The sequence below is a fragment of the Camelus bactrianus genome, chromosome 5 (assembly GCF_048773025.1).
Source record: "Camelus bactrianus isolate YW-2024 breed Bactrian camel chromosome 5, ASM4877302v1, whole genome shotgun sequence".
NCBI lineage: Eukaryota > Metazoa > Chordata > Mammalia > Artiodactyla > Camelidae > Camelus > Camelus bactrianus.
In genome coordinates this window covers 45,563,469-45,589,992 of record NC_133543.1, presented here as the reverse complement: position 1 = coordinate 45,589,992, position 26,524 = coordinate 45,563,469, and the positions used below count along the sequence as shown (strand labels likewise).

Here is a 26,524-nt window from a genome sequence, read left to right as displayed (position 1 = left end):
AAGGAAGCATCAGGAGAGCAAATGGAAGTCTGCTCCCAGCCTCCATGTTTGTTGCCTTCAACTCACTGACTGCCTGCGCAAATTCTTCCTTTAAAAATATATTTCTAGGTATTATTTTATTCTATACTTCCAAGTGATGGATAATTAGTGTTTAATTATTTGTAGACCTCATTAAAAAGGCTAGTTTCTGCACAGAGAACCTGAATTCCATGTTGGAATATATGGTGGACACTGGTTTGCCACCCAGAACTCCCACTTTTAGGACGGACTCACTCATTTCTCCAGCTGCTGAGAGGGCTGAGGGCTGAAGGCTGACGGCTGACATCTGACAGTTCACAGCTGAGCCCCCCCCCCCCCGAGGTTGCCCTCATCACAGGCCACATCCAATGATCACTCCATTCTGGGGTATAAAAGCCAGACCAATTGGTCCCAATCAAGACAGCCCTGCAGGCCATCCAGCTCCAGAGCTCCAAGTGGGGTTGGATGAGGTCTCTGTTGTAACTGCACCGAGATCCACCTTTCCTCCCTGCCCTGCTCTTTTCCACCTCCCCCTACAGGTGTGCATCCTAATACCGCACCCCAGATGGACTTTGGTGCACACAACTCCTTCTGGGTCTGTTTCCTGGGGAATATGACCTGTCACAGCATATTTGAACAGGATACATATTCTATGTAAATGTATTTCTGCGTATAGAAATTACATGAAAGAAAAAAAGACACTGGGTCTACTCACCAAAATAAACTGAACACTGAACCCAGAAACCAGATTGAAGATACAATCTAGGTACTGGTGAAGGTTATTTGATAATAAAGACACAGCTAAGACTGGCCCACCCAGTAGGACATCTTCCCAGAAAGCCATTTATCACTGCAGCTTCTGGGGTCCATTTGTATAATTAGATCCCAACAGTTTAGAATCACTCTTGGGACAGTACACAGGCAACTGTTTTCTCAGGTCTGTTCTTTGATCAAGCTGTGATCTCATGGGTTGTTTAAATGTAACTTAAAAGGTGATGTTTACTTCTCTATGGGGAAAAAAAATGGCTGCAGAACTAAAAGATGTAATTGAACTTGACAGTAATCGCAAATATTACCAGCAGTTCTTGTTGAAAACTAAATGTTATCTTCAAACTAAGCTGTGTTTTTGTTCTCATCTTGTGCACAGGCCCAGGTCTCCCCATTTCCACCCTCCATGACGGCCACACTGATCAAGGTACTGTCTCTTGTGTGCTGTTGTCGTAAGAAATCCTGAACTCTCATAACACTACACTGGAGGAAGCAAGACGGTTTCCCCACACCAATAAGGGGGAGAGCGATGGACTCTGTCGTCATATAGCTTATTTACCTACATTGGGCTATTCTTTGAGTCAAACATGATCATATGAAATTTAATCATTAATTGCAGTAAGAACCTGGCATCATGTGGATGAGTTATATAAGAGGGATTAATCCTGTCTTCCCCAATCATCCTTATTAAAAAAAAAACACACACACAGAAACTTAGAATTGGGAGGAAACTTAAGATTTTTAGTACAATCTCCCCCCCAAGTAAGAATGCCTGTTTTTCTGTACCATCCCAAACCGGAGAAGAGTTCCAGATATAACTCCAGTTCGAAGCAGAGGGTGACTATCACGCTAGCTTTTTTGTTTTAACAGCTCCATCACACTGTTGCCACATATGAAAGCCCTGAAATATGGAGGCTCTTTCCATTTTCAACTGCTATCAAGACAGACCTCCTTCATCCTGTATTTGTGATATTGGTTCAAAATAGTTCACAGCTCAAAGATGACCGTTTTTGCTCACATCGGAGATGTTGAAGTGTATAATTGCCTTGGTATCTTCCTGCAGTTCTCTGTCATCTGTTGCTTCACCATTAAACATCTAGGGTTGAAGTTGATGGAGGCTAGGGACAATGAGGGACTTCAGCACTCATGCCTGTGATCGTCCCTGGACAGCTTTGGTGACAAGTCAGGAGACTGCTTTGGAATTAGTTTAGCTGCCAGCTCAATGGCCCAAGTATAGGTGAAAATAAGGTAATGAGGAAAAACAGAGTCAATTCAGGAGCTCTGGAAAGGATAGGCATTGTAATAATGAAACTGCGAATTTAATTTCATTTTGAAGTTTTATGGTTTTTTACCTTGTGTCTAATAAGGAAATACTTTTAAGAATAACAGACTATATTTCTCAATTAGGCTCAATACTGCTTTCAAATATGTAAGTTTTTGTGTTAATGGGAATCACCATAAATATATAATTCCCATTTTATCATGACTGCAAAATAAAGGTTAGCTTCCCTTTTTCCATAGTGTGAATTTTCACTTTCTTACTATCCTCTTCGTATTCCTGCCAGACACCAATTTCTGTACTGCTTACAAAGCTTTATTACTTCACCCAATATTTACAACATAGGTACACTGTTCATGTCATTCTTACGTATGTCGTATGTATTTACATGTTTTCTAATTCTCAAAACCTAATTCAGATTCTTTTACAGCACAGTTCTGCAAACTTACCTGAGGATGAAATTCTCCAGAGACATTTATTATAAATACAGATTCTCAAGCCCTCCTCAGAAATTCCAATTCAGTAGATTTTAGATTGGGCTAGGGAATCTGTATTTTTAATAAATTCCCAGACAAGTTTTGGAGCTGCTTTTTAGAGCAGATGCTATGCCTTCTATTTATTTGTAATTTTTTTCACCCATTTCCCATTGCATTTGATGCCAAGATCTTCATTCAACAGTTATTGATTAAGCATCTATTGCTTTAAACCAGACACTGCTGAATACTAGCTCCTTAAAATGCACAGATACTGGGTTAGGTATGGTCCCTGTCCTCAAGGAGATTATGCAACAATGGGGAATGCAAACATGTGAATGGGAGCTTACAATACAGTGGGGTAAAGTGTTAAAATGGGGGAAATAGAGATAGTATGAAATCGTGGCACCTCATCTGGGATTTGAGGGTTAGGAAATGTTTCTTAGTGATAGCTACATCAACTTTAAGTCTCATTAATTTAAATAGGGATTGATGCTGTTTGGATGTCTGATTGGTCAAGAGGATTGATATCAGAGCTTTTATTGAAAAATGGGATTCACAATGGAGAGGACATATTTGGAGAGACAAATTTTGTTTTGAATGTTGAGTTTGAGGTACTGATGGGATATCCAAATGCAGCTGTCCTGGAGTGACATAGTTTTGGATCTGGATGTTGGTGGATTGGTTTGGACTGACGATAATGATCATGACATCATTCATTTATAGAACTCATGGTTACTAAGTCCAGGGAAATGGATGAGATAACAGAGTGTGGAAAATGAAGATGGGCAAGGGTAGTGGAGGATGAGGAGGAAGTAGAGCTGTGCAAAACACCAACATGAGACATGGAAGGAGAAAAATGAACCTATAAAGGAGACCAAGAGGGAACAGAAGGACAAAGATAACCTTGAGAGTACAACGTAGTGGAAGGCAGGGGAGGAGAGGAGCTCAAGAAAAGGGAGCACTCATCTGTGTCAAGTGCCGCAGAGAGTGAAGACAGACCTGCTCCAAACCAATGAGCTCAGCAGAAGAGGATTAGTGGTAGCTTGGTCAGAGTCGTTTCAGTGGAGCAGTGGAGGTAGAAGCCCACTCGAAGTCAATTTAGTTCTGCATAGGAGGTAAATAAATAAAAAAAGCTAGTATTTTCAATAGGTCTGACTGGCAAAAGGAGGAAAGAGAGAGGATGGTGGCCAGAAGAGATTGATAGAGGTTTAAGTTAGTTTTTGAAAGCTGATAAACATGTGAACATAGTTGAATGCTGATGGAAGAAATTTGGAGAAAAAAAGAGGTTGAAGATGTGAAGGAGGGGAAAGTGGAGTCCAGAGACAGGTGAGAAGATTAATCTCTGACTTTGTGAATGAGAGAGGATGAGGAAATTATTGATGTAACTGTACAAAAGTTTGTAGAAAACAGTGCAATGGTTTCATTTTCTCTGCAAAGCAAGGTAAGGTCATTTGAAAATAACAGATAGTACTTGAACCAGATGCTATAAAAACCCAGAAGAGTTGGCACTTGAACAGAGGTACATATCACGTACTAGGTACTGAGCATGCTGGGTGCTGAGCAGACAGTGATGAGTGAAAGAAGGTACATGGTGCAATCTGGACTCCTTGCACAGTCTGGACTCATAGCACTCCTTGCCATATTATAGGATTTTAATCCAAAGCCACATAGAGAAGTCCAATGGCCACCCCTCCATCTCCTCACAGCCCCATGAAATTCCATTTGGCTCCAAGGAGTGGGAAAATTGCCCACTTACTATCCATAAAAATGCAACGCTGGACTGTAGAAGCATTGACAAGCTTTTCCATTCAATTTGTCATTTCAGTTAAGTCATGAATCAGAAAAGTTCAATAGCTAGGAACAGAATGGAGAAGGAATCAAGGACAAACCAACCCGGCAACACCTGCATATGGTTTCCAACTTCTAGTGCCTGTTGGCAAAATGTTAAACATGATCTAAATAAATAAATATTGCAGCCCCTCTGCGTGGTTGCTCCACCCATGGGTCCCTTTATCCTGGACAGCTCCACATTCAGAGCCCACACGAGGACAGTGAAGAGCTGGCTCCACTGTACTTAGAATCGTGTATCCATTTGATTGATTGATTGATTCTTTTAGTTTTAACTTTTCAGTTGCCATAAGTATCTCCTTCCTGATGGATTATCCAAAGTTAAAATGAAGTGTATTATATATCTTATACAACTCGTACCAAAACATCTCTTCTTGTTCTAAGATTAAATATAACACGTTGGAGCAAAATGCCATGAGTATATGAAAACTGAGAGTTATAAGGGAAGTGATTTGGCAAACTCAGTGTAGTTACATGTACTCCCCCAGTTCCCCATCTTTAAGGACCACTTTTTTAAAAAAGCACAGAAACAAGGAGTCCACACGATGTCTTTTGTAGAAACTGCAGTATCTCAGAAGTCATCCAGATCCTCTTTTAGAAAATAAAGCTACAAACTCCACCTATTATACAAAAGTCTAACTTTTCTCTAGAAGATATCTAGTATCCGTTCAGTTCAAAATAAAGCTTACAAAAAGCCTCTACTGCTAGAAACCCATTCGAATGGACCACCAATCCCCAGCTTCAGAAGAGTAATGGATTTGTTCAGTTTCAAAAACTAAAGTGTGAAACATAACTAAGCTCAAAGATAAACAGCAGTTTTTTTAGGAGCTCTTTTAAGGTGGAAGACAGAAAGGGGTCATAATGTATATATACTGTTGTCTTACTAAGATATCTAACTACTTTGAGAGAAAGGATTTGAAGGAATAGGATGCACAGTAATTCAATTTAAAAAATAAAATTAAAGAAGGATATTCTATATTAAGCAAATACAGCAGGAAAAGGTTAAGAAAGAAATAGTTATACAAAATTGCAGAAATAATATTTGACCTCGCACCCTGAAAATTCTAAAACAAACTTGGTAACTACGTAGTTATTTTAAATTTGAGGTTTTAGCAATATAGATTTTCACTTCTACTACTTCTTTTTTTAGAAAATAATTTTTTTAAATGTCACCTACTCAGGTCATGGCTTCACATTAAAAAAGAGAAATTGGAGATGGGAAAATGTGGCTGAATAAACATTGTTGCTTCTGTGATTCTGCTCAAAATGTGTTTTGATGCCGTAAGGATCAGTTTAGGAGACAATGATTGATGTCCTTTATAAGCTTATTCCTGCTTTAAGGCTGGACTGAAAATATGTGTGTCAATATGAAACTCCTCAAGCAAATCTTATACAGTTTCAGTTTTATCCATATTAAAGCCAAAGAAATTTTAAGAAAGGAATTTACTTATGGAAGTGCTATTAATTGAAAATTGACACTTTTTTTTTCCCAGAAATTAAAATCCTGGAAGAAAACAATGAATTAGAAAATGCTTTGAAAAATATCCAGCTGCCTAAAGAGGAAATTAAGAAACTTGAAGTGGACAATATTAGTAAGATCTTTTAAAAATTTCTCATAAATAGATATGAAGCTAAACATTTATCTTGCTTTTTTTTTTTAAACAAAATTATAGGGTAAATATTATAGTCTAAATGCTACAATATTATAGAATCTTAATTAAAACAACCTTACTGTCACAATAGAGTTTTATGAAATATCTTTCATATGTTTCTGAATTGGGTTGATCTTATACTTTTCTATAGCTCTATTTCAACATGGATTTTTTTTTAAGAGTTTATCTAATTTTAATTTTAAAATGTGTACTTCTAGAAAAACAATGGTTCAGCATTTCTAAATTGGACAAAAATATGTAATAAAAATCAATTTAAAACATCTTCTTGATTCTTAAAAATTTACTAGTCATGAATTGACTTTATGTTATACAGTCTTATTAAAGAAAATAAATAATGCGATGAGTAAATGGAATGAAGTTTTTTGCTTCTTTTTGTTTTTCAAGCTTTATGGTACAAGATGATTCTTCCTCCTCAGTTTGACAGATCAAAGAAGTATCCTTTGCTAATTCAAGTGTATGTAATATTTTCTTTGGTTTAAAGTATTTACTGAAAATATGTTGAATTAAATACACATTTATGAGATAGAATGAACCCTTCTCCTCAGTAACAGTTCCTATTGATGCTGTTTTTATATATTCCCCAACTAATCAGAGTAAATAAAATATGGCTATTTAAAATAGCTTGAGAAAGTTTTGAGATTTTAGATGGACTTGCTTGCATTTGCTGTTTTGAATTTCCTTTGTATGGCAAATTGCCTAATGTGTCAGAATACCTTTGAGATAGAGAAATTGCAGCCAAAAAAAATATTGTAAATCATCTTAACATCTTATGTAATTGAGTTAGAAATGAAATAAGGGAATGGAATACATTTTGTGGAATCACACCCAAAATCAGTGCTGACCTACACACAATTTGCTTAAAACACCATGCATTTTTTTTAGTATATCTTATGCCTGCTTTTAGCAAGTGGCAGGTGGCAGAAATGACGAAAAACCCACACATATTCCTTGAAATGCCAACCCTAGATGTATCCGTTTTGGGGAATAGGAGAGGCTGTGTCCCAAAACAACTTCCTTGTAGCAAACCTCTGGGAAAAGCCTGGTCCTTTCTTGATTTTGAGCCAGTTCTAATGCCACTGTTATTGAAATTTATCATACAAATGTACTGGGAAATACTAAAGGCAATTCTTGGCCATGATGGGAAGTTGAGTTTCACAAAGGAATCAGAGATGCTATCTTTTTCTTTTTCTTTTTTCCCTTTAGGTATGGTGGTCCCTGCAGTCAGAGTGTAAGGTCTGTGTTCGGTATTAGTTGGATATCTTATCTTGCAAGTAAGGAAGGCATAGTCATTGCCTTGGTGGATGGGCGGGGAACAGCTTTCCAGGGTGACAAACTCCTGTATGCAGTGTATCGAAAGCTGGGTGTTTATGAAGTTGAGGACCAGATCACAGCTGTCAGGTGAGCACCTTCTCATTCAAATAGAAATTGATGTGCAAACAAAAGTCGTGCAATCACTGTTGGGTTTCTCCATCCTTAATGACTTAACTCTTTTTGTCTGTTTTCCTAACTTCATCTAAAGCTATCATTAATTTTAAACGGATATTTTTGCTCAATATGAGAAAAAATTGTTTATGGAAGAGAGCTAATACGTGTGTTGAAAGATGATTTCTAGTGAAAGATGATAAATACTCTCTGTGTTTCAGTCATTATAATAGCCTTTCATTACCATGGCTCACAATTAGCAGAAAATTTTGTATTATTCTAGGGATGGTCTGAATTTGCTCAAGCATTGTGGAGTCTTCCTCTTAAATTTAGAAATGGCTCAGATTTCATCAGAACTATATACTTATAGTTATTAGGCATTCATTTCTAATTAAACCAGCTATGTTAGCAAGAAAGTGTTTTCCTATTTTCATATGACAAAAAAACTCATTCTACATAATAGAAATTATAGAAGGAAAGCATTTAGAAGAAAGACAGTTTCATAACCTGAGTTCTTCTTCCAAACTACACTCTCAACCACAACTTAGGGCTCAATCATCTTTTCCTGAAATGAAGAGAATACAGTTATCAAAATTGTTCCTAATTTGGAAACACTGTGTGGGATTCTTCTGGGTATTTCTGTATAGTTGTTGGGTTTCTGTTATCATGGTGGAGTCAGAGAATAGTAGTTTGTAAATGTAAAAACTAACACAGGCTGATGGTACTTAGTCATGGATATGTGTGCATGCGTGACAGCTAAAGGTCAAATGCTGTTCCACAGCAAAGAGCAACCTAGAAGATTCATTAGTACATTTCTTTCATCATCTTAATGTCATTCATAGTTACTGATTTCAGTGCAGAATATACAACACAGATTGTATTTAACAGCTGGGAGCCAGGCCCAGGCAACACTTTTCTGTATCTTTGTCTCTAGTCAAAACAGAAGAGTTTAGACTCACAAGTTATTATCATTTTTTAGACAGAAAAGTAATCATAACCCATATGTTTTGAAATTTTTCTTCCAGTCTGTGAACAGTAATACACACACATTACACTCAAAACTTTCAATTAAAAACAAAGTCTATTTGAGAAAAATCTGACAAATTAATAAGTAAATTATTAAACAACACTACACAATCCATAGGCATCATTCACACCCAACTTCTAGGAAGCTCCATCATTCTTATGGATCCAGATTTTTGGCTTTTCCACTGTTAACTTGTTTGAGAGACACTTCTGTCTGACAGAGAGTGGTGGAAAAAATAGTTCAAAGAAAAAACTCCAAGAATCAGTTTCTCCTATAAAGACTATGGTATCTCTTAGTCTCGTCTAAAGTCTAAGGTATGCCTTAATAGGAACATTAACCAATACAATTTCAGCATTTTAGACTTGATCCTTTAAGGAATTGTTTTTGGTACTGTGGGTCACATTTATTTGTATTTAAATCATGCAATAAACACCAAGGACATGTAATCCTGGGACAATATCAAAAGACAGAGATGTAAGTTATGGTAATTAGAAATTCAATTAGAAATTCAACTTTCCAAAGTTGGTAAAGCTAAAAACTGGTTTGTTTTGGCATTGGTTAAAAACAATCTTATCATTAACATCCTATGTCATTATAGTTTTGTGAATTTATTTACCATCAAAATTCAGCATTCAGATTAAAGAAGACTATCTCAAGAAACAGAATGGATTGCTTCTTATGGTTTTCTCTTGGGTGAAATGAAAATTTAAACCTGAAACTCACATATAGACCTTAACAAAAATTATTATTTCTGATGTTCAGCATACAGGACTCAAAGCCACAAATTCTATTGATTTTCACTATAACATAAATGTCTTTGGCATTTAGAATTGAAGATGGACCAGAGGTGGTGACTGGCTGCCTTGACCTCCTCTGAGCCATTTTTAGGGTGGAACTCGAACAAAGTCTTCCTGCTGTAGATCAGGCATACGTTCACTCATTAACTCAGTCTCTTGACAACAGAGCAAATATTAATATATGCTATTAGGAGATTCTGTATAAAATTGTGCAATTTACAATCTCTACTTTCAGAGCACTTAAAAATTTTGAAGAGTGAACAAACCACGTGAACACTGAAGGGACAGCATGACTGTTAGATGGAACTTTCTGTGCTCACCTTAGTGAACATGGGGTGGCTGTGGGCCCATGCAAACTCTGTATTCAGCAGTGGAGATGCCAGCTGGTCCCGGTCTTGGCTTTGCTTGAAACCATTATTCTACGAAAGTGAAAGGGAAGCCTTGGAACCCAAGGCTTTGAGAAAACAAAAGCTAAAAAGATAGATTTATAATGATAATTCTGGGAACAATTCAATCACATACCTCCCCAAGAAGTGTTTTAGGAATGAGGCTGAACGTCTGACCTGGGGAGTTGGGATTATAATCCCTCTGTGGTAGCTCTCAAACTACCTCCTGCAAAAGAATGAAACTTATCTCCTTGAATCTGTTATAAAATGCAATCTGACCAAACTTTTTACATATCAAAAGAAAATCATATGTACATATTTGGAAACAATATTAAATACTAGTCAGGGTCAAGAAATAGATGCAAGCAAAGCAAAGCAGGAGAAAAAAAAAGAAGCCTTACAATCTCACAAATGTTGACTATACATAAGAGAATACTCCAAAGAGAGGCTTTCGAAGTCAAAGCTTAATTAAAAATGAGACCTGCTTTCTTCAGGCTCCTCTCCAAATGTTACGTATGTGAGATTTAAAACTTCAGTAGTTATAGGGTCAAATCTGCTCCTTTGGGGTATGTTTGGCATTTTGGACATTCCCATAATTTTGAAATTTTATGTAACTTGAGAGTTAAGGGTAAGGAAGAATTATATGAGGAAAAAAGATCATATCATACTGTTATACATGGTATCAATACTAACATTTCCAAAATTGAATAATAATTGATCACTAAGGTTTCGAACTGACCTTTGATCTATGGCCATTTTTAGGAGAGACAAGTTGTCAAGTTCAGTCCAGCCTCCAAAATTAGAAAAACATGCTTTTTCATTTGTTATTAACATTGTGTTGATTTAACCACATTATCAACAGTATTTCTGATTACTCGCCTGGAAGCACTTCAGATTTTGGAGGTAAATTTTATAGAGGCTTATTGGTCTCAAAGTGCTCAGATTATCTAGCTAACCTTTAACCTAGTCCTGCCACATTAAGTGTTAATGTTTCATTTCCATGTTAACTATTGCACTATCATTTCCTGTAAATGTCATCCTTTCAGAATAAACCTAGGAAGGGAGCTGTTAAGCATTTCCTGTTCCCATGTATCACCTGTTATTTGCTTTTACCCCAGATGCAAGGCAATATGATTGCTAGCTTCTGGGAGATCATAAAATCACGAGTGATTTTATGGCTCAGAGCTGTCTTCAAGCACTAGCAGCGAGATTTTTTTTTTTTTTGGACAAAGAAAGCGAACCTTCTCTTCTTTCACTTGGCTTTTGAAGTTTGTGGAAGAATTGCTGAAATGCCACAATTTGCTGCCTGTTTTCTCTACTTTACTGTGAACGGCATCCACACAGGTAGCAACTCTCCGTTTGCTACTGCATTTCTCCCCTGTAGACTCCGCAGTGTCCCTCAGAATCAGTGTCGAGTAAGCTGTGACTGACGGGGCTTCTTCCCATCTGCTGGTCCCGGGCGTCTGCCCAACTCCTCTGTGCCTCAGAAACAACCGTGCATGCCGACTCCATGCAAGAGCAAAATGGTTGCTGTGAAATCCCTTTAAGAAATTCCATTATTCAGCTAATGAAAACCCCTCCATCCCAGTTCCAGAGAGAATGAGAAAGGGCATCTAACATCACTGATTTTTCTGGGGCCACGAGTGTCACTTTGGTCTTTTCCCCCCCTTTTCCTCCACTGTCCCATCCAGGCTTCCATCAAGGCTCATCCACTTTGCTTTTTGCTTCCACTGCTTCTGTTTCTCAGAGAATTTCCGGAGTTTTTATCAAAACATTCCTTAAATAAATCCCAATTTCTCTAGAACACCAGCCCTCAAGGGGGCAAGTAATAAATTAGCCTCAGCCACTCTTGTTTTGTTCCAACAACACAGTTAGATGTCTGAGGGCTTCCCAAAACTTTTTAGAGGTTGCCCTTTAGCATAGCCCCTTTCTCCTAAGGAGAGATTAATTTTCCTTAGGAGGCTCTTCTACAAGGGAACTCAAATGAGTTGTGTGCATTATCTATAAGATATGTAACGTTGTCCATACCATGAACAACTGGGGGTACCTAAGTGTGACATGGGAGAGGGGTGGCTATTTTTCCTCAGATGGATGTGACCAAAAATGAGGCAGGAATTGCCATGCATGTCGATCTAAATAAAAGGTTAAAATGAGGCAAGCTCAAAATTGTCAAAAAAATAAGTTTATTCCAGAAGAGCAGAAGGGTTGCAGTTCTGGTCTCACTAACTGTAGCAAGCTACAGGCCAGTCCACGGAGGGTTTGTGGTAGGCTGTATTTATAGGCAGGGAATAGAAAGACAGGAGAGTTCAGTGAGAGTCTGTTAAAATCAAAAACAGAGACCAGCTTTGAAAATTCCCCCGGAAGACAAAACCCGTACAGTCATCCAAACAAAGCTCAATTCAGCTTATTTTGAGAGCCCAACCTGACCCAGGTCATTTCTTGTTGACGCCTCTGGAAACCATAAACAACGCTTTCCAAGGTTGATATGAGGCCATCCCGGACCAAACTCCCTCCCTATCATTAAAGAAAATTTCAGTATTATCAGTTTTCTGTAACTCAGGCATATGTGGAAATCAGTCTCCTAGTCCTTAAATTTTGTTTTCCTGAAGGCACATGCGTGTGATTTTCCTCTTATATTCTCCAGTCCCAGTTTAGACTGAAATTCTTTCACATTAAGAGTGAAGAAAAAAAAAATTATAAGAAGTTAATAACATTTAAAACAGCCATAACAAAACCCATTTTTCCGAAAGCTGGTGATTTGGAAATTTGATCCTAGTCGTGTTGCTATTACTTGTGGTGTTACTATGAGCCTGTTTCTTTTTTCTTATCTTTTTTTGGGAAGGGTGGGGTGGGGACATAGATAATTAAGTTTGTTTGTTTATTTAAAGGAGGTACTGGGGGTTGAACTCAGGACCTCATGCCTGCTAAGCATGTGCTTTACCACTGAGCTATACCCTGCCCTCTGAACCTGTTTCTTAACCTCTCTGAGCCCAGTAACTAACTCACCAGCACAGTTCGGATAGGATGCCTTCCAGCCCTGAAAGTACTGCTCAAAAGACCCCGTACCACAGAGTCAAAAGGATCCTTTTATCCTTTGCAGAAAACATGATAATTTTCTTTTAATTATTTGTAAATGCAGCCTTATTATGCATGTGTTTAAACAAAGAAAATGTAGCGTTTCTATTAAATCTTTGGATTAAATATGCTTGTGTAATGAAGTAAATGTCATGTGTACACACTTAAAATTCTAAAAATTTGTTTCTTTTACTTTAGAAAATTCGTAGAAATGGGTTTCATTGATGAAAAAAGAATAGCCATATGGGGCTGGGTGAGTTGTTTTATATGTTTTATGCCTGTTATTCGATTCAGCAATCATCATTTTCTAAAGTGTTCGCTTATAAGGTTTCTCATGAAATGTTAATGTTGCAACATAATTTAATCTGTCAATGGAAACAGTCAGTTTGGATAATCTGGGCTTCAAAGTGGTGGCTCTAAGTGTTTGTTCCCTTTTTTCAATCATTTTGTTCCTTCCCTGTAAAGCAAAGTAACTCATAATTAACGCATTTTAACTTAATTTCTGGTATTAGATTAGAGTATACTGAACTGAGCCATATTCATTAGAGGTTTACTTGCCTTTGTTATTTTAGGGGTTATGTATTTCTTTTCTTTTATATTTTGTCCTTTTGTTTCTATGAAAAGCTAAGATAAAGTTTGAAATTGCAGGAACTTTCAAAATGTACATTCCCTAGGACTCAGCCTATCCTAGTCATATCATGGCTGTTTTGATCCTTTTTGTAATCAAATCTACCAGACCTAATGTTAATTTGTACTAACTGGAGAGAAATAATTATTTATTACTCGTTATAGGTCATGGAGACAATTTCCCATGTTTGAAGAGCCGCATGCAGGTTTTTTAAATACACGTAAAAAGAAAGTGACAAAACGTATCCTTCATGGGCAATGAAGTCACAGGAAAGTTTAGAGAAATGTGGGAAAGAGTTTAGATTTGCCCATTATAAATTATGATAATTACCCTTCAAAGAAGATTTCCTGTTTCACTTTTTGGTCTGAATTTGTACATTTGCAAGTCAATTTGCAGCCATTTGTGCTTGGGTTGTTTTTCTTGGCTGTTTTCTCTGAGAGCGGCCCGCACAAGATGGCGGGGATGAAACCCAATATTGAAGGGAAGCTGCAGGATCCCACTCAGCTCTCAGCTCAGTGACCAGATGAAGAGCTGTTAGGAATTTGTGGAAAGTTGTTACTTCAAGCCATTTGGTCCTTCTTAAAACTATCAAATGTTAAGTATCTAAACAGAATGGAATTCAAGTGGGTGGAAATAAATGAAATATTTTTGTGGGGGAATATTTCAGATAAGACCTTTCTTATGAAATTTCCTAAAGCAAATCCTTGAAAGATTTAAATTTCAAGCTGAACACTTAGCATATAATCATTAACATTTCTCATAGAGTTTCACTTTGCTGTTACTTCTGGCTTTGAATTAAGCGTCAGGTGGAACTTTTAATTTCACTTCTAGAACATTCTAGGTATAAGTAGTTTGGTAGAGAACCATGTATGTCTGATGATGTAAGAAACTCACTCATCACATGAAGGAGAGTGGGCTTTCTCCATGGCTCTGTGACATGTTTCTCTTCTCATTTTTCTATGTATCTGTGATCATTACACTATTCATTCTTTACATGTCAGTGGTTTTCTGGGTCTGGTCTTGAATTTTATACTTCTTCACTTCCTTAAGGAAGCCCATGTGGTTTCAAAGACGGTGATGACTGCCAGATCCCTGCCACTAGTCCCCACCTCTCTCTTCTGAGCTCCACATTTCAAATGCCTACTGGTCATCTCTCCCAAATGTCTTCCAGGGGCCTCAAGCTTAACTTGTACAAGCTAAACATATTATAGTCTACTTTAAAGCAAGTCCTTATCTTTAATAAGGACCTCACCACACACCTAGTCACCTGAATTAGTAAGTTCAAAACTGTTTTCAATTTCCCCTGCTCCCTGACTCCAACATTCTGTTGGTTAGTAAATTCTGTCAATCCTGCCTTCAGACATCTGAGTCTGTTCTCACCATCCCCACGGACATTGTTTTAGTTCAAGTTTCTTTATATGGAATTTAATCCAGGGCTTCTCAAACTTTAGCTTGCATGAGCATCACCCAGAGAACTTCTTAAAAGTTTCCAGGGCCCTACCAGCAGACTTTCTGATTCAGGACTCTAGGGCAGGGCCTGAAGGTCCATTTCCATTGGGCTACAGATTGGGTGGTACAGGTTTAACTCTTCCAACTGCCTCTTACTAGCCTTCCTGCTTTGGCCTCCTAAGCTTCAGTGTTGCTAATGAAGTTATTGTTCCAAAACACAATACTTACCATGTTGCTTTTCTGCTTTTATGTTTCTGAGGGCTTCACGCTGACCTCAGCCTAGTGCCCAAACATGCTTCCTTGCATGCAAGGCCCTTGGCAATCTGGTTGCCACCTACTTCTCCAGACTCATCTCCCTCCACTTCTTCCCACATTGTATTTGATTTATGTCTGTGCTTCCTTGTTCCCATGATTTTATCAGTCCTGTTCCCTGCACCTGCAATAGCCATCCTCATTTTCTGTTCCCCATGTCTTCCTCCCTCCAAAATGAAAAATTGCTACTTGTTCTTTAAGACCCAACTCAGATATTACTTTTTGTGCTCCAAGAGCTCTCTGCATTACTCTTAAAGGAATTACCATGTTTTATCTTGTTTGTGCACTGGTTTCTCTCACAAGAATGTCAGCTCATCAAGGGAATGGACTTTGGCTTTCTTCAGCTTTGTTTCTCAAATATTTAGCACAACACATGGCCATCTCACACACCTATGATGTTGTTTAAACCCAATTTATTCCTAGAAGTCAATGTTCCTCCAAACGCATTATATTAGTATCAGGAAGTTTTTCCAGAAGAGGTTCTCTGGTCTAATCATAGGGTAAATTATAAAGTCTACATAATAGTGTAGATAGACTCTATGAACAAAAAGTAAGGAATCTTGTTAAGTTTTGTTTAATACAGTATTACCATGATTCCATGGATACCTCTTTGAGAAGTGGTCTTGAAGTCAGTAGGAAGCAGAATTGGAGCCTTGGAATGATACTCTTGTCTGCAGATTGAAGGATGGACTGGTATGAGGGAGGGAGCAGTCCAAGGGGCTAGGAGAGCAGTGACACTGGCAGCAAATCCCAGGAGTCTGAATTCAGGCAGTGAAGAAGCGGGTGGCAACAGGTTATAGCTCTGAACGCTCTTTCATAGTATAATAAGCACAGACCTATGGGAAATTGAAGGTGAGAAAGAAAAACATGTTGAGAATGACCATGTGGGTTTCTTTAGCTATTACTATGTTTGATAAGGATCTGTTTCCATGAAGTATTAGGCACCTTAGTGATCTGAGAAATACACTATAGCTAACCACACAATTTTTTTTTTGCAGTCAATTGGTCAAAAGTTGCAAATCCTACATTTCCCTCCATTATCCGGATTAAGAAGGGGAGAGAAAGCATTTTTATTTTACCCTTTCATTTTTCTGGCACACACAACTGAAGTCCAGCAGCCCTGCTTTTAGCTGCTTATCTGACGCCCACTGTGCATTCCAGCACTATGCCTAGGAGGTGTCTGTTTTGACAGTGGTTCTGACCTGGGCAGTTTTGTCCCTCAGGTAATTTTGGCAACATCTGGAGACATTGTTGGTTGTCAGAACTGGAGGAGAACTACTAGCATCCAGTGAGTAGAGGTCAGAGATGTTGTTACATATCGCACAATGCACAGGACAACATCCAACAAAAAAGAATTATCCAGCCTAAAATGTCAACATCGCTGAGGTTGAAAAACCCTGGCTTATGTGAAGAAAAATTGAAGCAATTATTCTGACAATTGAAGAGCAGCAGGGGTTTTGCCTAAATTATTAGAATAACAACCTCATTTATGGGCTTTGCTTTGTTAATATAGCCCTAGCCAGGTGGTGTTGAATAAGCATTAGTTCATGATTTAATCTTAGTTCCTTTCTCTTCCAGTGACTAATTATAAGCAATTTGAATTGCTATGTGTGATCAACGATGTAAAAGTAGGACAAATGCACCTCTAATGAGACTATATTAGACTCTGAACTGAAAACTTCCCAAAGAGGTTGCTCTAACATAGGGATACAGAGGAAATGGCACGACTAGCAGTCAGGTGTCCTGCCCCTGAGCCCCAGGTCTGCCACTTCCTCTGAGTTTACTCTGAGCCTCAATTTCCTCATCATGAAATGCAACAATAATTTCCTCACCAAGTCACTGTGAGGGTTCAATGAGTTAATAGGAAAGTCAGATATTAAACAAATATTTCTATTCCTACTGTGTTTCAGGTTGTATTGTCAGTGTTGGGGACACGTTCATTAACAAGACAGACAAAAAGCTCTACCTTTATTGAGTTGGGAATGGCTGGGGAGAAAGGCAATAAGTAAGATAAATAAGTAAGATGTATAGGTGTGAAATGATGATAAGTGCTTTGGAGGAAAGCCAAACAAAACCAGAGAGGTGCATAGGACGGGGCTGGTGCAATTTTAGAAGGACAAGTCAGACTTTTTCTTCAAGTTAAAACTTGAAATGGGGAGGAGGTGAGCAGTGGCAATTTCTGGGGAAAGAGCATTCCAGGCAGAGGGTGACAGCATTTACCAAAGTCCCAGGGCTCGATCACGCTTGGAGAGTTCAAGGAACATTCAGAGAACCAGGGGATGCAGTGGGGTGGATGGCGGGGGGGAAGGGAGACAGGGCCTGTAGGACCACAAAGACTGTTGCAGTAACCTTGGCCGTACAAACAGTGGCTAGCTATTATTATTATTGCCTGTAGGTAAAACGCTCCAAATGTTCCGTTACAGCTCCCATCAAAGTACTATTCTGTAAATCCCTCAAAATTCTGTGCCCTTTTAAGAATGTTTTTTAAATATCCTTCATTTAAACAAAATGGCAAGGCATCTAAGTGCAAAGGACACAATTCTAGAATTCTCATGGCCAATCTGCTCCGTGGGTTCTTTTCTTGTTGCAGACACCCACTCTGCTTGGAGCCCCACCCTTGGGAGAGCAGAAAAAAGTCAGCTCGGGTTTTTCTTTTTTTCCTCTTTATTTCTTCAACAGAAACAGCTTTTCTAAGCTGCCTAGTTTCAAGTACACCTTCTCCTGCTGCTACACGAGTTTTGCTTTTACAAATTCCTAGAGACAATTTGTATTCATCCTGAAAACATGAAAATTTTCTTTAGACACAGCACTACTATCTAATGACTGAGTAGATAAAGATTAATACTTTTATAACTCCTAAGATTTTGGGCAGAAATGTTCAAAACTCTTTTTACTATATGCAAATGCTTTCATTTCAAATACCGCTCAATGCTATTTTCTGTTCTGGGACGTAGGGAAGAGAAGTGGAACCCAGTATTGTAATTTACAGGGAGCACACTCTTCCTATAAAACCCTCAACAGCAGTCATATTTCTGAAGGACTCAGACTTACTCTACTTTCATTTAAACCTAAAATTCAGAAAGAAGAACTCTTCCATTTCAGAAATAGTTGTTGCTAACTTATGAATCCAAACCAATTATTTTTATGTTAGAAGTGAAAGTTTGATCCTGATAGAGAATTTTCCCTCATCAAAATGATTTTTAAACCCACGGGTTCCTTCTGTTTTTAAAATATATTTTTCCTCTATTAAAACACGTTTTAGTTCTCTTCCAAGTATAATGAAAAGAGGCCATGGTATAATTGGAGCTGCCTCTTTTAGTCTGTGTTTTGTAGCCAAGGGTCCTGAGTAAGATTCCCTAGAGCTGGAAACATAAAACTCTCAACTAGCTAGAAAAGTCTTCCCCTCACTGTTGAATTCAGCAAGATGGTTTAGCTTGTGACTTCCTTCTGGGTATTTCATGGGTTAAGACCAGATCCCCTGCCACGGATATGCTGCCCAGTATCAGTGTCTGCCTTCTGTTACCCTCTTGTTCTGTAGGGCTCTCACGCCCGTCTCTCTCTTTTGTCTTCTCTCAAGACTGACTTTTCTGTGAAAGGCGTGATGTGATCTCTCCTGACCTAAGGGCAAATGATTCCCAGAAGTTAGAGAGTCATACTGTCCTCTTGATTTGCAGGCACGTTCCTGTGATGGAACAAGAATGAACACTGAGAATCCCTCCCTAATCTAGCGCACACATTTTGGGAGGGCAGGGAGGGTGACCCTGTCCCGGAGCGCTGCTTAATCCATGTTCCTGGAAGAAGCAACTCTCTCCCATCATGTTTATATAGAACAAATTTGCCTTCCAGGGGGAGATGCAGCTTTATTATGATGCTCTGTTCATTTCTTCATTTTTTTAGGAAAATGCTCAAATGTCCAGGTGACACAGGCAGGCATCTCCTTTCATTATCAGGGTCACATTTCTGAATCACCAGCCGAGTCCCTGGGGAAGAAAACTGATGCGTGCTAAACCGGCTCCTGACTCTGCATTCTGTATCCCCTTTCGTATTTCTTTGTTTTTCCATTTAATTTGTAGGGGCAGGGGAGATGGAAGATTTTTAAAGGCACCAATGACTTTTCCTCCTTTGAGCTGCTAAACCAGAAATCCTCAAAACAGAATATGTAATACTACCTGATACACAAACTGGCCACGTCTTAAATTATCCAAGAGGATCTTTTGTCCTTCCCTTGCTGTTCTGTTATGAAAATAAATAAGTAAATACGCAAATATAAGTTCTGCCTCACGGGACTTTGCGTATTGTGGGAAGTATCTTGCTTCTACATTTTGAAAGTGACCTTTTATTGTGCATTTCTTTCAAGTAAAATCCTGCTTTTGCCTTAGCAAGTTTCTGGTTGGAAAAAGATAAAGAAGGAAAAAAAAAGAAATTCTTGCAGAAGAATTGCAATTATATCTCTCTCTTCAAATGCCCCTACATATTCTGATCAGCACACCAGTATTTATAATTTACTCGGGATTAAATTACTGTTATGTCTGATGGAGCTTGCTGCCCAGAGGGCAAGGTAGACATTTAACCTACCCCATCCATCTTCCCTAGCTCCCATCAGCACTTATTGTGAGTAGAATTGCCATAAAAATATGTTGGAGAGTTTACATAGGTAAATCTGTGACTGACTTTTAACAATGTCTCCACAGTCCTATGGAGGTTACGTCTCATCGCTGGCCCTTGCTTCAGGAACTGGTCTTTTCAAATGTGGGATAGCTGTGGCTCCAGTCTCCAGCTGGGAATATTACGGTATGGAAACATTTCATAAATGTTGCTGCGAAAACATTTAACACATAATTACTCTATATTTAAGGTTGCTAGGAAAACAAATTATGCAGTAAAATTCACCCCGGCATCACTGGGGAAAATATAATCTATAAATGAGGTTGTTTATATGATTCATTATAATCATGTTGCAACAATCAAAGAAATCTTAAGAAGAGGAAGGACTGTTCCCAAATCCAACGTATGTTATTTTTCTCTCCCAGAAACCTTGTGTCCCTTGATGAACTAAATGTTTAAAATCAGAGCTAACCCTGTGTTTGTGCAGGCAGGCACACAGGTGCAGCCTACCTGGCTTTTAAGCACATCTTAGGCAAAGTCGGGCCGGGGCGAGGCAACTCACCTCCATGCCATGGTTTGCAGCTGCCAATTCCATTGCTCCAGAAATCAAAGAAGCAAAACATTTGTTCGAGAAGTACACCTTCTGTGTGTGCCTATTTTTATGATTAACATCAATGCAGGATAATTATTTGGAATTAACTCCAATAAGTGCACAAAAATTACCTTCCATCAGATCCTCTTCCCTGTGTCGGGGTGGAAATGAGGCAACTGCAACTTGTAGGGAATCTTCATTCAGAAAAAAAAAATGTGTGTGTGTGTTGGGGGAGGAGGACTTGTGGGACATATTTCCATCCCAAATTAAGGTACCAATACAAGTACTAGAGATGGCTGCATTTGTGATTGCTTTTAAAATATAATGAGATCATTCCTAACTCAACAGTCTGCAACTGAAGAACTTAGGATAGGAGTGAAAAAGCTTAAGACTAGCCCTTTCTTTCTCTTTTTTTAATGGAGGTAGTGGGGACTGAACCCAGGACCTCATGCATGCTAAGCACACCCTCTACCACTGTGCTATACCACCTTCCTAGTGTTTGCTGCTCCTGTGTCCATGATCTTCTCCTGCATTGCTTCTCCGGCTCTATTGAGGCAACTTGCAGGGCAAATGACTTGGATCACAGTTAAGGAAAACAAGAACCTTCCTCGGCAGCTCCCCCTGAGAGAATTGATGAGCAGTTATTCATCTCAGGAGCCTTGTCGGGTAATGAAACGACATGTATCTTATATATTTTACAGCATCTATCTACACAGAGCGATTCATGGGCCTCCCAACAAAGGGTGATAATCTCGAGCATTATAAAGTAAGCGTTTTCTGTTTTACTGAGGTCATCAAAGTACTTCAGATGTGCTAAATAATTGTAAAGCAGTCATTCAGAGCTGACACTTGCTGGGTCTCCAAGCAAATGTGACAATCTTTTGTCAGCTGCAAAGCACCTCACTAGAAAGGAATTTGCTCCTTTTGGATTCTCTTTTTCCTTTCCCCATCCTCCCTTCCCAAACCTCCCTTTTCCTCATCCTCCTCCCCACCCCCACCCCTACACAGCTTGAGCAGGGCATCTTTTATGCCTAAGGTCTCACTCATATGTAACATGTGACACATAAACTTCCAGTTTTTCAAACTAAGAATCAGATGGAAGTAATGCAAATGATGATGAAAATGTGTTGCTCTGACTCTTAAATATTTATCAACCAAAGCAATACATAATTTCAGTATTGGTGCTAAGTCCATTGCACAATGATTTTGCTAGTTTTCTATTAGAACTTGCAGCAACTAAAATGTTAATTTTTCCTCTTTTCCAGAATTCAACTGTGATGGCAAGAGCAGAATATTTCAGAAATGTAGACTATCTTCTCATCCACGGAACAGCAGATGGTGAGGTTTAAGCAAGACTCTTACACATAAAAATACTGAGCCAGCATCACTTTGTTTAAGAAACATTAAGCATCTTCCTATGCCTGTGCTCAGGGTCAGTACCTAAGAGTCAGGGACATTTCCATAAACGAGTGTGATTACTCACTGCTGACAATGTCAACTGCATGACTAGATAATTGTTGGTGTTCATTTCCAGGCAGTACATTGTCACTCTATGCTTTCTGGTATTTAACAGCACTTTAACTCTCTCTCTTTGTTGCAGATAATGTGCACTTTCAAAACTCAGCACAGATTGCTAAAGCTCTGGTTAATGCACAAGTGGATTTCCAGGCAATGGTACATCACTTCGTCTCACTCGTGTTCATGGCCTTAGACCCCTAAGCTAAAAGGAGAAATCATCTTTTTTTTTCTTTTCTTTTTTTCTTTTTCCTTTTCTCTCTTTCTTTTTCTTTTTTTCCTTTTTAACTGAAACCTGACAAAGAGGCTGTAAGGTAGAGTACGCAGAACACTAGCAAATGAATCTTGGATCTTTCATTAACTCCCTGAAGGACACCAGGCAAATCACATCACTTCTGCCGATCCCAGTTGAGTCACATATAAAATAAGGCAACCACAAGATTAGATGATCTTCTAGCTCAATGATCCAGTAGTTCCGTGATCCCATGTGCTAAGTGGAGCTACGTGCCTTGAGTCCCTACAAAATCCGAGACTCCCAAAGCAGCTAGAAGAATCTGTTTACTCAGTAAGAAGCAATCGCGGAATGTTATCAGAGACCTCAGAGGCTCCCTGAAATCATGCAGCTCCAGGCAGAGTTAGAGAATCCTTTCATCTTCGCGTTCTCGGTGCCTGACACACACCTGCCGGGTCCTTCACAGCTCGTATTTTTACTGAGTGAATGAATGAATGAGCTGGCTGTAAAATCCAGTTGCATGAAAAATGGGAAATGGAAACACAGAGGCGAACAAGGCGAAAGCCAAAGCAGGGGAGACAGTCCCTGATCGCCAATCCTCCCTCTTCAGGGAGCGTAAATTCCCCCACACTTGCATCTGTTACGCAAGAATCTAGAGAAGGAAACCCCCATCTTTTGGAAATTTGGTTTTTTAAGATAATTTACAAAGCATGAGATGAGATTTTTCTGATCTTGTTTTTACCCCTTCACCCATTTTTTTTTTTAAATGTGACTCCCAGAGTAAATTCTTTTCCTAAGTGTATAGCTTTACATCAACAACCACTAGCCACCTTCATTTGGTGAAAACAATAACCTTACTGGCTTCTCTCCAGCAGTAAAGCTGAAATTTATAATACCATCTCCCTGGGGTTTTTTAATGATGCTATTTTTAACTCCTGAGAAGGGTGTTTACGGTTATACGTGCTGTGAATTTTCCGCAACCGAGAGGAATTAGATTCAGAGGCTAAAAGCCTTGTGGAATTTTTGAGCTAGAAGGAACCTTAGAGAAAATCAAATCCAACCCTCTCCTTGTCCTCATTTTTCAAATGAGGAAACCAAGCTCCAGAGAAGCAAAGTGTCTGACCCAGCACCCCAACTCTGGAACCAGAGCCCCTCATGATCCCCAGGATGCTGGTCACTGAAAATTCAGCCAACAGAAGCTCGAATAAAGTTTGAAAAATACAAAGCAGTAATGAAGGTTAATAAAAGGGCTTGAAATCTTCCTGTTCTAAATATTTACATGTAAACTGCTTTATTTATGCAAGTATTCTTAAGTAGAATTTCAACAGGAATATTAGAAAAACCATCATCAGGTCCTGAGAGCACAAAAAGTCAGAAGTGGCTGCAGGAATAACACAGGCTTCTCCCCTTTGTGTTTCAGTGGTACTCGGACCAGAACCACGGCATATCCGGCCTGTCCACGAAGCATTTATACACCCACATGACTCACTTCCTAAAGCAATGCTTCTCTTTGTCAGACTAAAAACGAGGCAGATCCAAGACTGTATCACAATCTGAACACTTCCTATAAATGCCTCAGACCGTTTGCTTGTTTTTCTCTTTATGCTGTTAAATGCTGGTATAAACAAACAAATGAATGTTGTTCTCAAGGCTGACGAAAAATTCGGAGGACTCAGAAGTTCAACCTAAATATTGTTTACATTTCCTGGCACTCTGTGAAAGAAGTGGAAAGGAGGCCGTGCCTTTTGCTTTGGACACAGACCGTGTTTTATCACCTGTTCCTTTGAGGAAAAAAATAAAATCAGAAGCTAAAATGCTATTATTTTTCTCTGTGTGTGTTAATTTCACGTTCTAGTTTCTATTACAGGAAAACATGCTTGTGTTAGGCAAGTGCTTGAATAATATTAGGGTGGTCGTGGAGGAGAAGAATCTCGAAGCAGTTTTGGATTTTTGTAACTAGAACTCCAAACCCTGGAACAAATGGCTCAGAGAGTGCAAAAGCACTGCTCAGAAATCAGGGTGGCGATGCCTTCGGCGGAGGCGCCCTGACGCTTGCACTCTGGGCTGTCCCTCCAAGAAATGTTTATTAAATTTCTCCCAGAAGGTTTCTTTCACAATGCCGAAAGTATTTGATAAAATCAGAATTTTGAATCTAGGCTCCTTTTAAGAAATGCTTCTAATTTGGAGACGTTCCTATTTTAGGTCCCTTTTTAGAACAAGTAATGGTAACTGTTTTCGGATTGCTAAGCCTCACCAAACTAAATAAAACCAAAAATTAAATCAAATGGACATCAATAGCCAGAGAGGAAAAATGTTAAATCTATGAGATTTTTCTGCGGTTTTAGTTCTACATTATAGGGTTTATTCTGGAAAAAAAAAAAAAAAAAGAAGAAGAAGAAGAGTCATAATGCCTGCAGTCCCAGAGGCAATGCTCTGCCGGTAACTGTTCAGTGAGAAGCACGGGCAGCTGGCCATCTCTGTGATTGTCACAGAATTTAAAACAATCCACACCAGGTCACCTGAAGATATTTCTTAAATGAGTGTTGAAAGTATCCGTGAGGTCACTGCCTAGGGGACTTTCCACTGATGTGGCTCCCAGTGTTGGATTGCCCTGGGAGATTTTTCCCCACCCCTGGCTTGAGTCTTCCTGGCTGCAGGTGGAAGACCCTCATGCCTTCCCTCGTGCTGGCAAGCCAGAAGAACCAGTCCAGGCGTGGAAATTACAGCGGGAAGGGGCCTCGAAGATCATTCATTACAGACTCCTTTAGACTGCTCAGACCTTTCTCAGTCCAGCACTCTTTCTCCTACTTTCTGAGACCGTGCCTCTCCCTCCAGTCACAGAGCCACACCTCACCTGTCAGGAAGGGTACTTCGTGGAGGTCAAGGAGCCCAGGCAACATCCTCACAGATTCAGGACTGGCCACAGGCCCTGCTCTGCATGTCCACGCAACTGCTGATGCTCTGAGGGTCAGAGGGGAGCTACTACCTTCCTTTCTGTTCTGCAGGGAGCAGCCTCTGAAGCAAGCCCAGATTTCCTCGTGATATTCTAGAGGAGACTAGCCAACAGTCCTTTCCTAGTACTCTATGAAGGGAGACAATGGGGCAATTACAAATAATAAGAAAGTCTTGTTACTCCAATTTATTTTCTGCCTTTGTGGAGTATGCAGATTTGGTATTTAATATCAGTGTGCAAAAAGTGGTCTCCAGCCTCAGGCCTTGGTTCCCAGAGCCACAGAGGTAACTTCTCCAAGACAGATTGAACTGCGTCACTTTCCCAAGTAGAAACCTCCAGGGATTCTCCACAGTCTACAGAATAATATTGTAGATATTCGATGTAGAACATTTTCATCATCACAGAAAGTGCTGTTGGATGGTGCTATCCTGGAGGAATCTTCACAGACCACATCTTGGAACAGAGCATATGATAGAAGCTCACCAACTGATGAATGAGTGAACGACGCTGTGTTCGTGGAAGACAGGCATTTCTACATCACTGCTGACGTGGCCTTCCCTGACGCCCTCAGGTACAGCCATCCAGGTGCTCCTCAGGATGTCAGCGTGTGTCTGTGTGTTCATTCATTCATTCAACAAACACTTAATTGAGTCTGTCTGTGTACCTGACACCATGCAAGATTTTGAGGATATAGTAGAGAGCAAGTCAGCAACTAAAGTGGCAGGGTTTTTTGTTTTTTGTTGTTTTTAATGTTCACGTTTTGTACAGCTTTGCTAGATTTTTTTTTTTTTTTGGCTTGAAAGATAAAAAGGACATAAAATACAAAGATTTTAGTAGAAAATATCAAACTGAAAGGATGATTAAATGTCTTACCTTTTCTATTTGTAGGAAGTGAATTATAATAATAACTCTTCTTTGCCACATTTTATGCTTACATATGAGACTTGGGGAGGAGGGTGTCCCAACACCCTAATTAATGTGGCAGAGTATAATCACCCTTCATGTATCACCAACTTGAGATTTCCATGCATCATTCCACAAATGCAGCTGTCAGTCCACTGTTTTAGGTACTATAGGTGACACCCCCTCAAAAAAAAAGACTTGTATGTTAAACAGTATGCATGTCAGTCTATACGCAGTAGCTTAAAGTTTGTAAAGGTGAGAAGTGAATATGAGTAACCCCAATGCAAGTTCAAATGAGATCAGTACCCTGGGGATGGGATTCTGGTACATGTGAGAGGAAAGCCATGAAAAATTATGCCAACTCAAAATAATCTCAAATTTTAATCCTGCAATGCTGGCTTTAGAGCTATTTTAAGAGGTTTCAAAATTCTAAGTGACCATCAAGTATTTGTTAGAGTGAATGAGAAAGAAGGAGCAAGGAAATGGGTATTTTGTTAAACTGAATACAAATGAGGGAACTTTTTTGAGATTAAAAAACATTTTTTTAAATCTACTGCAAAGTGTGA

At 39.1% G+C, this 26,524-nt stretch overlaps 1 protein-coding gene across 5 annotated transcripts in view; it reads left to right on the top strand.

Moving 5' to 3' along the window:
* Positions 1–23,921, top strand: part of FAP (fibroblast activation protein alpha) — a 63,017-nt gene extending 39,096 nt beyond the window's left edge. For 2 of the 5 annotated variants that reach the window (XM_045507613.2, XM_010971378.3), the window contains 10 exons: positions 1,166–1,213; positions 5,883–5,981; positions 6,447–6,516; positions 7,266–7,460; positions 12,968–13,022; positions 19,850–19,949; positions 20,852–21,021; positions 21,621–21,693; positions 21,956–22,029; positions 23,523–23,921. In XM_045507613.2, coding sequence (XP_045363569.2) covers positions 1,166–1,213; positions 5,883–5,981; positions 6,447–6,516; positions 7,266–7,460; positions 12,968–13,022; positions 19,850–19,949; positions 20,852–21,021; positions 21,621–21,693; positions 21,956–22,029; positions 23,523–23,624 — 986 coding nt within the window. In that variant the 3' untranslated portion in view covers positions 23,625–23,921. Of the gene's footprint in view, positions 1–1,165; positions 1,214–5,882; positions 5,982–6,446; positions 6,517–7,265; positions 7,461–12,967; positions 13,023–19,849; positions 19,950–20,777; positions 21,022–21,056; positions 21,122–21,620; positions 21,694–21,955; positions 22,030–23,522 lie in introns of those variants that run through there. The other 3 variants (XM_010971379.3, XR_006720534.2, XM_074363787.1) reach the window with 3 other exon arrangements.
* The last annotated feature ends 2,603 nt before the right edge of the window (positions 23,922–26,524 follow it).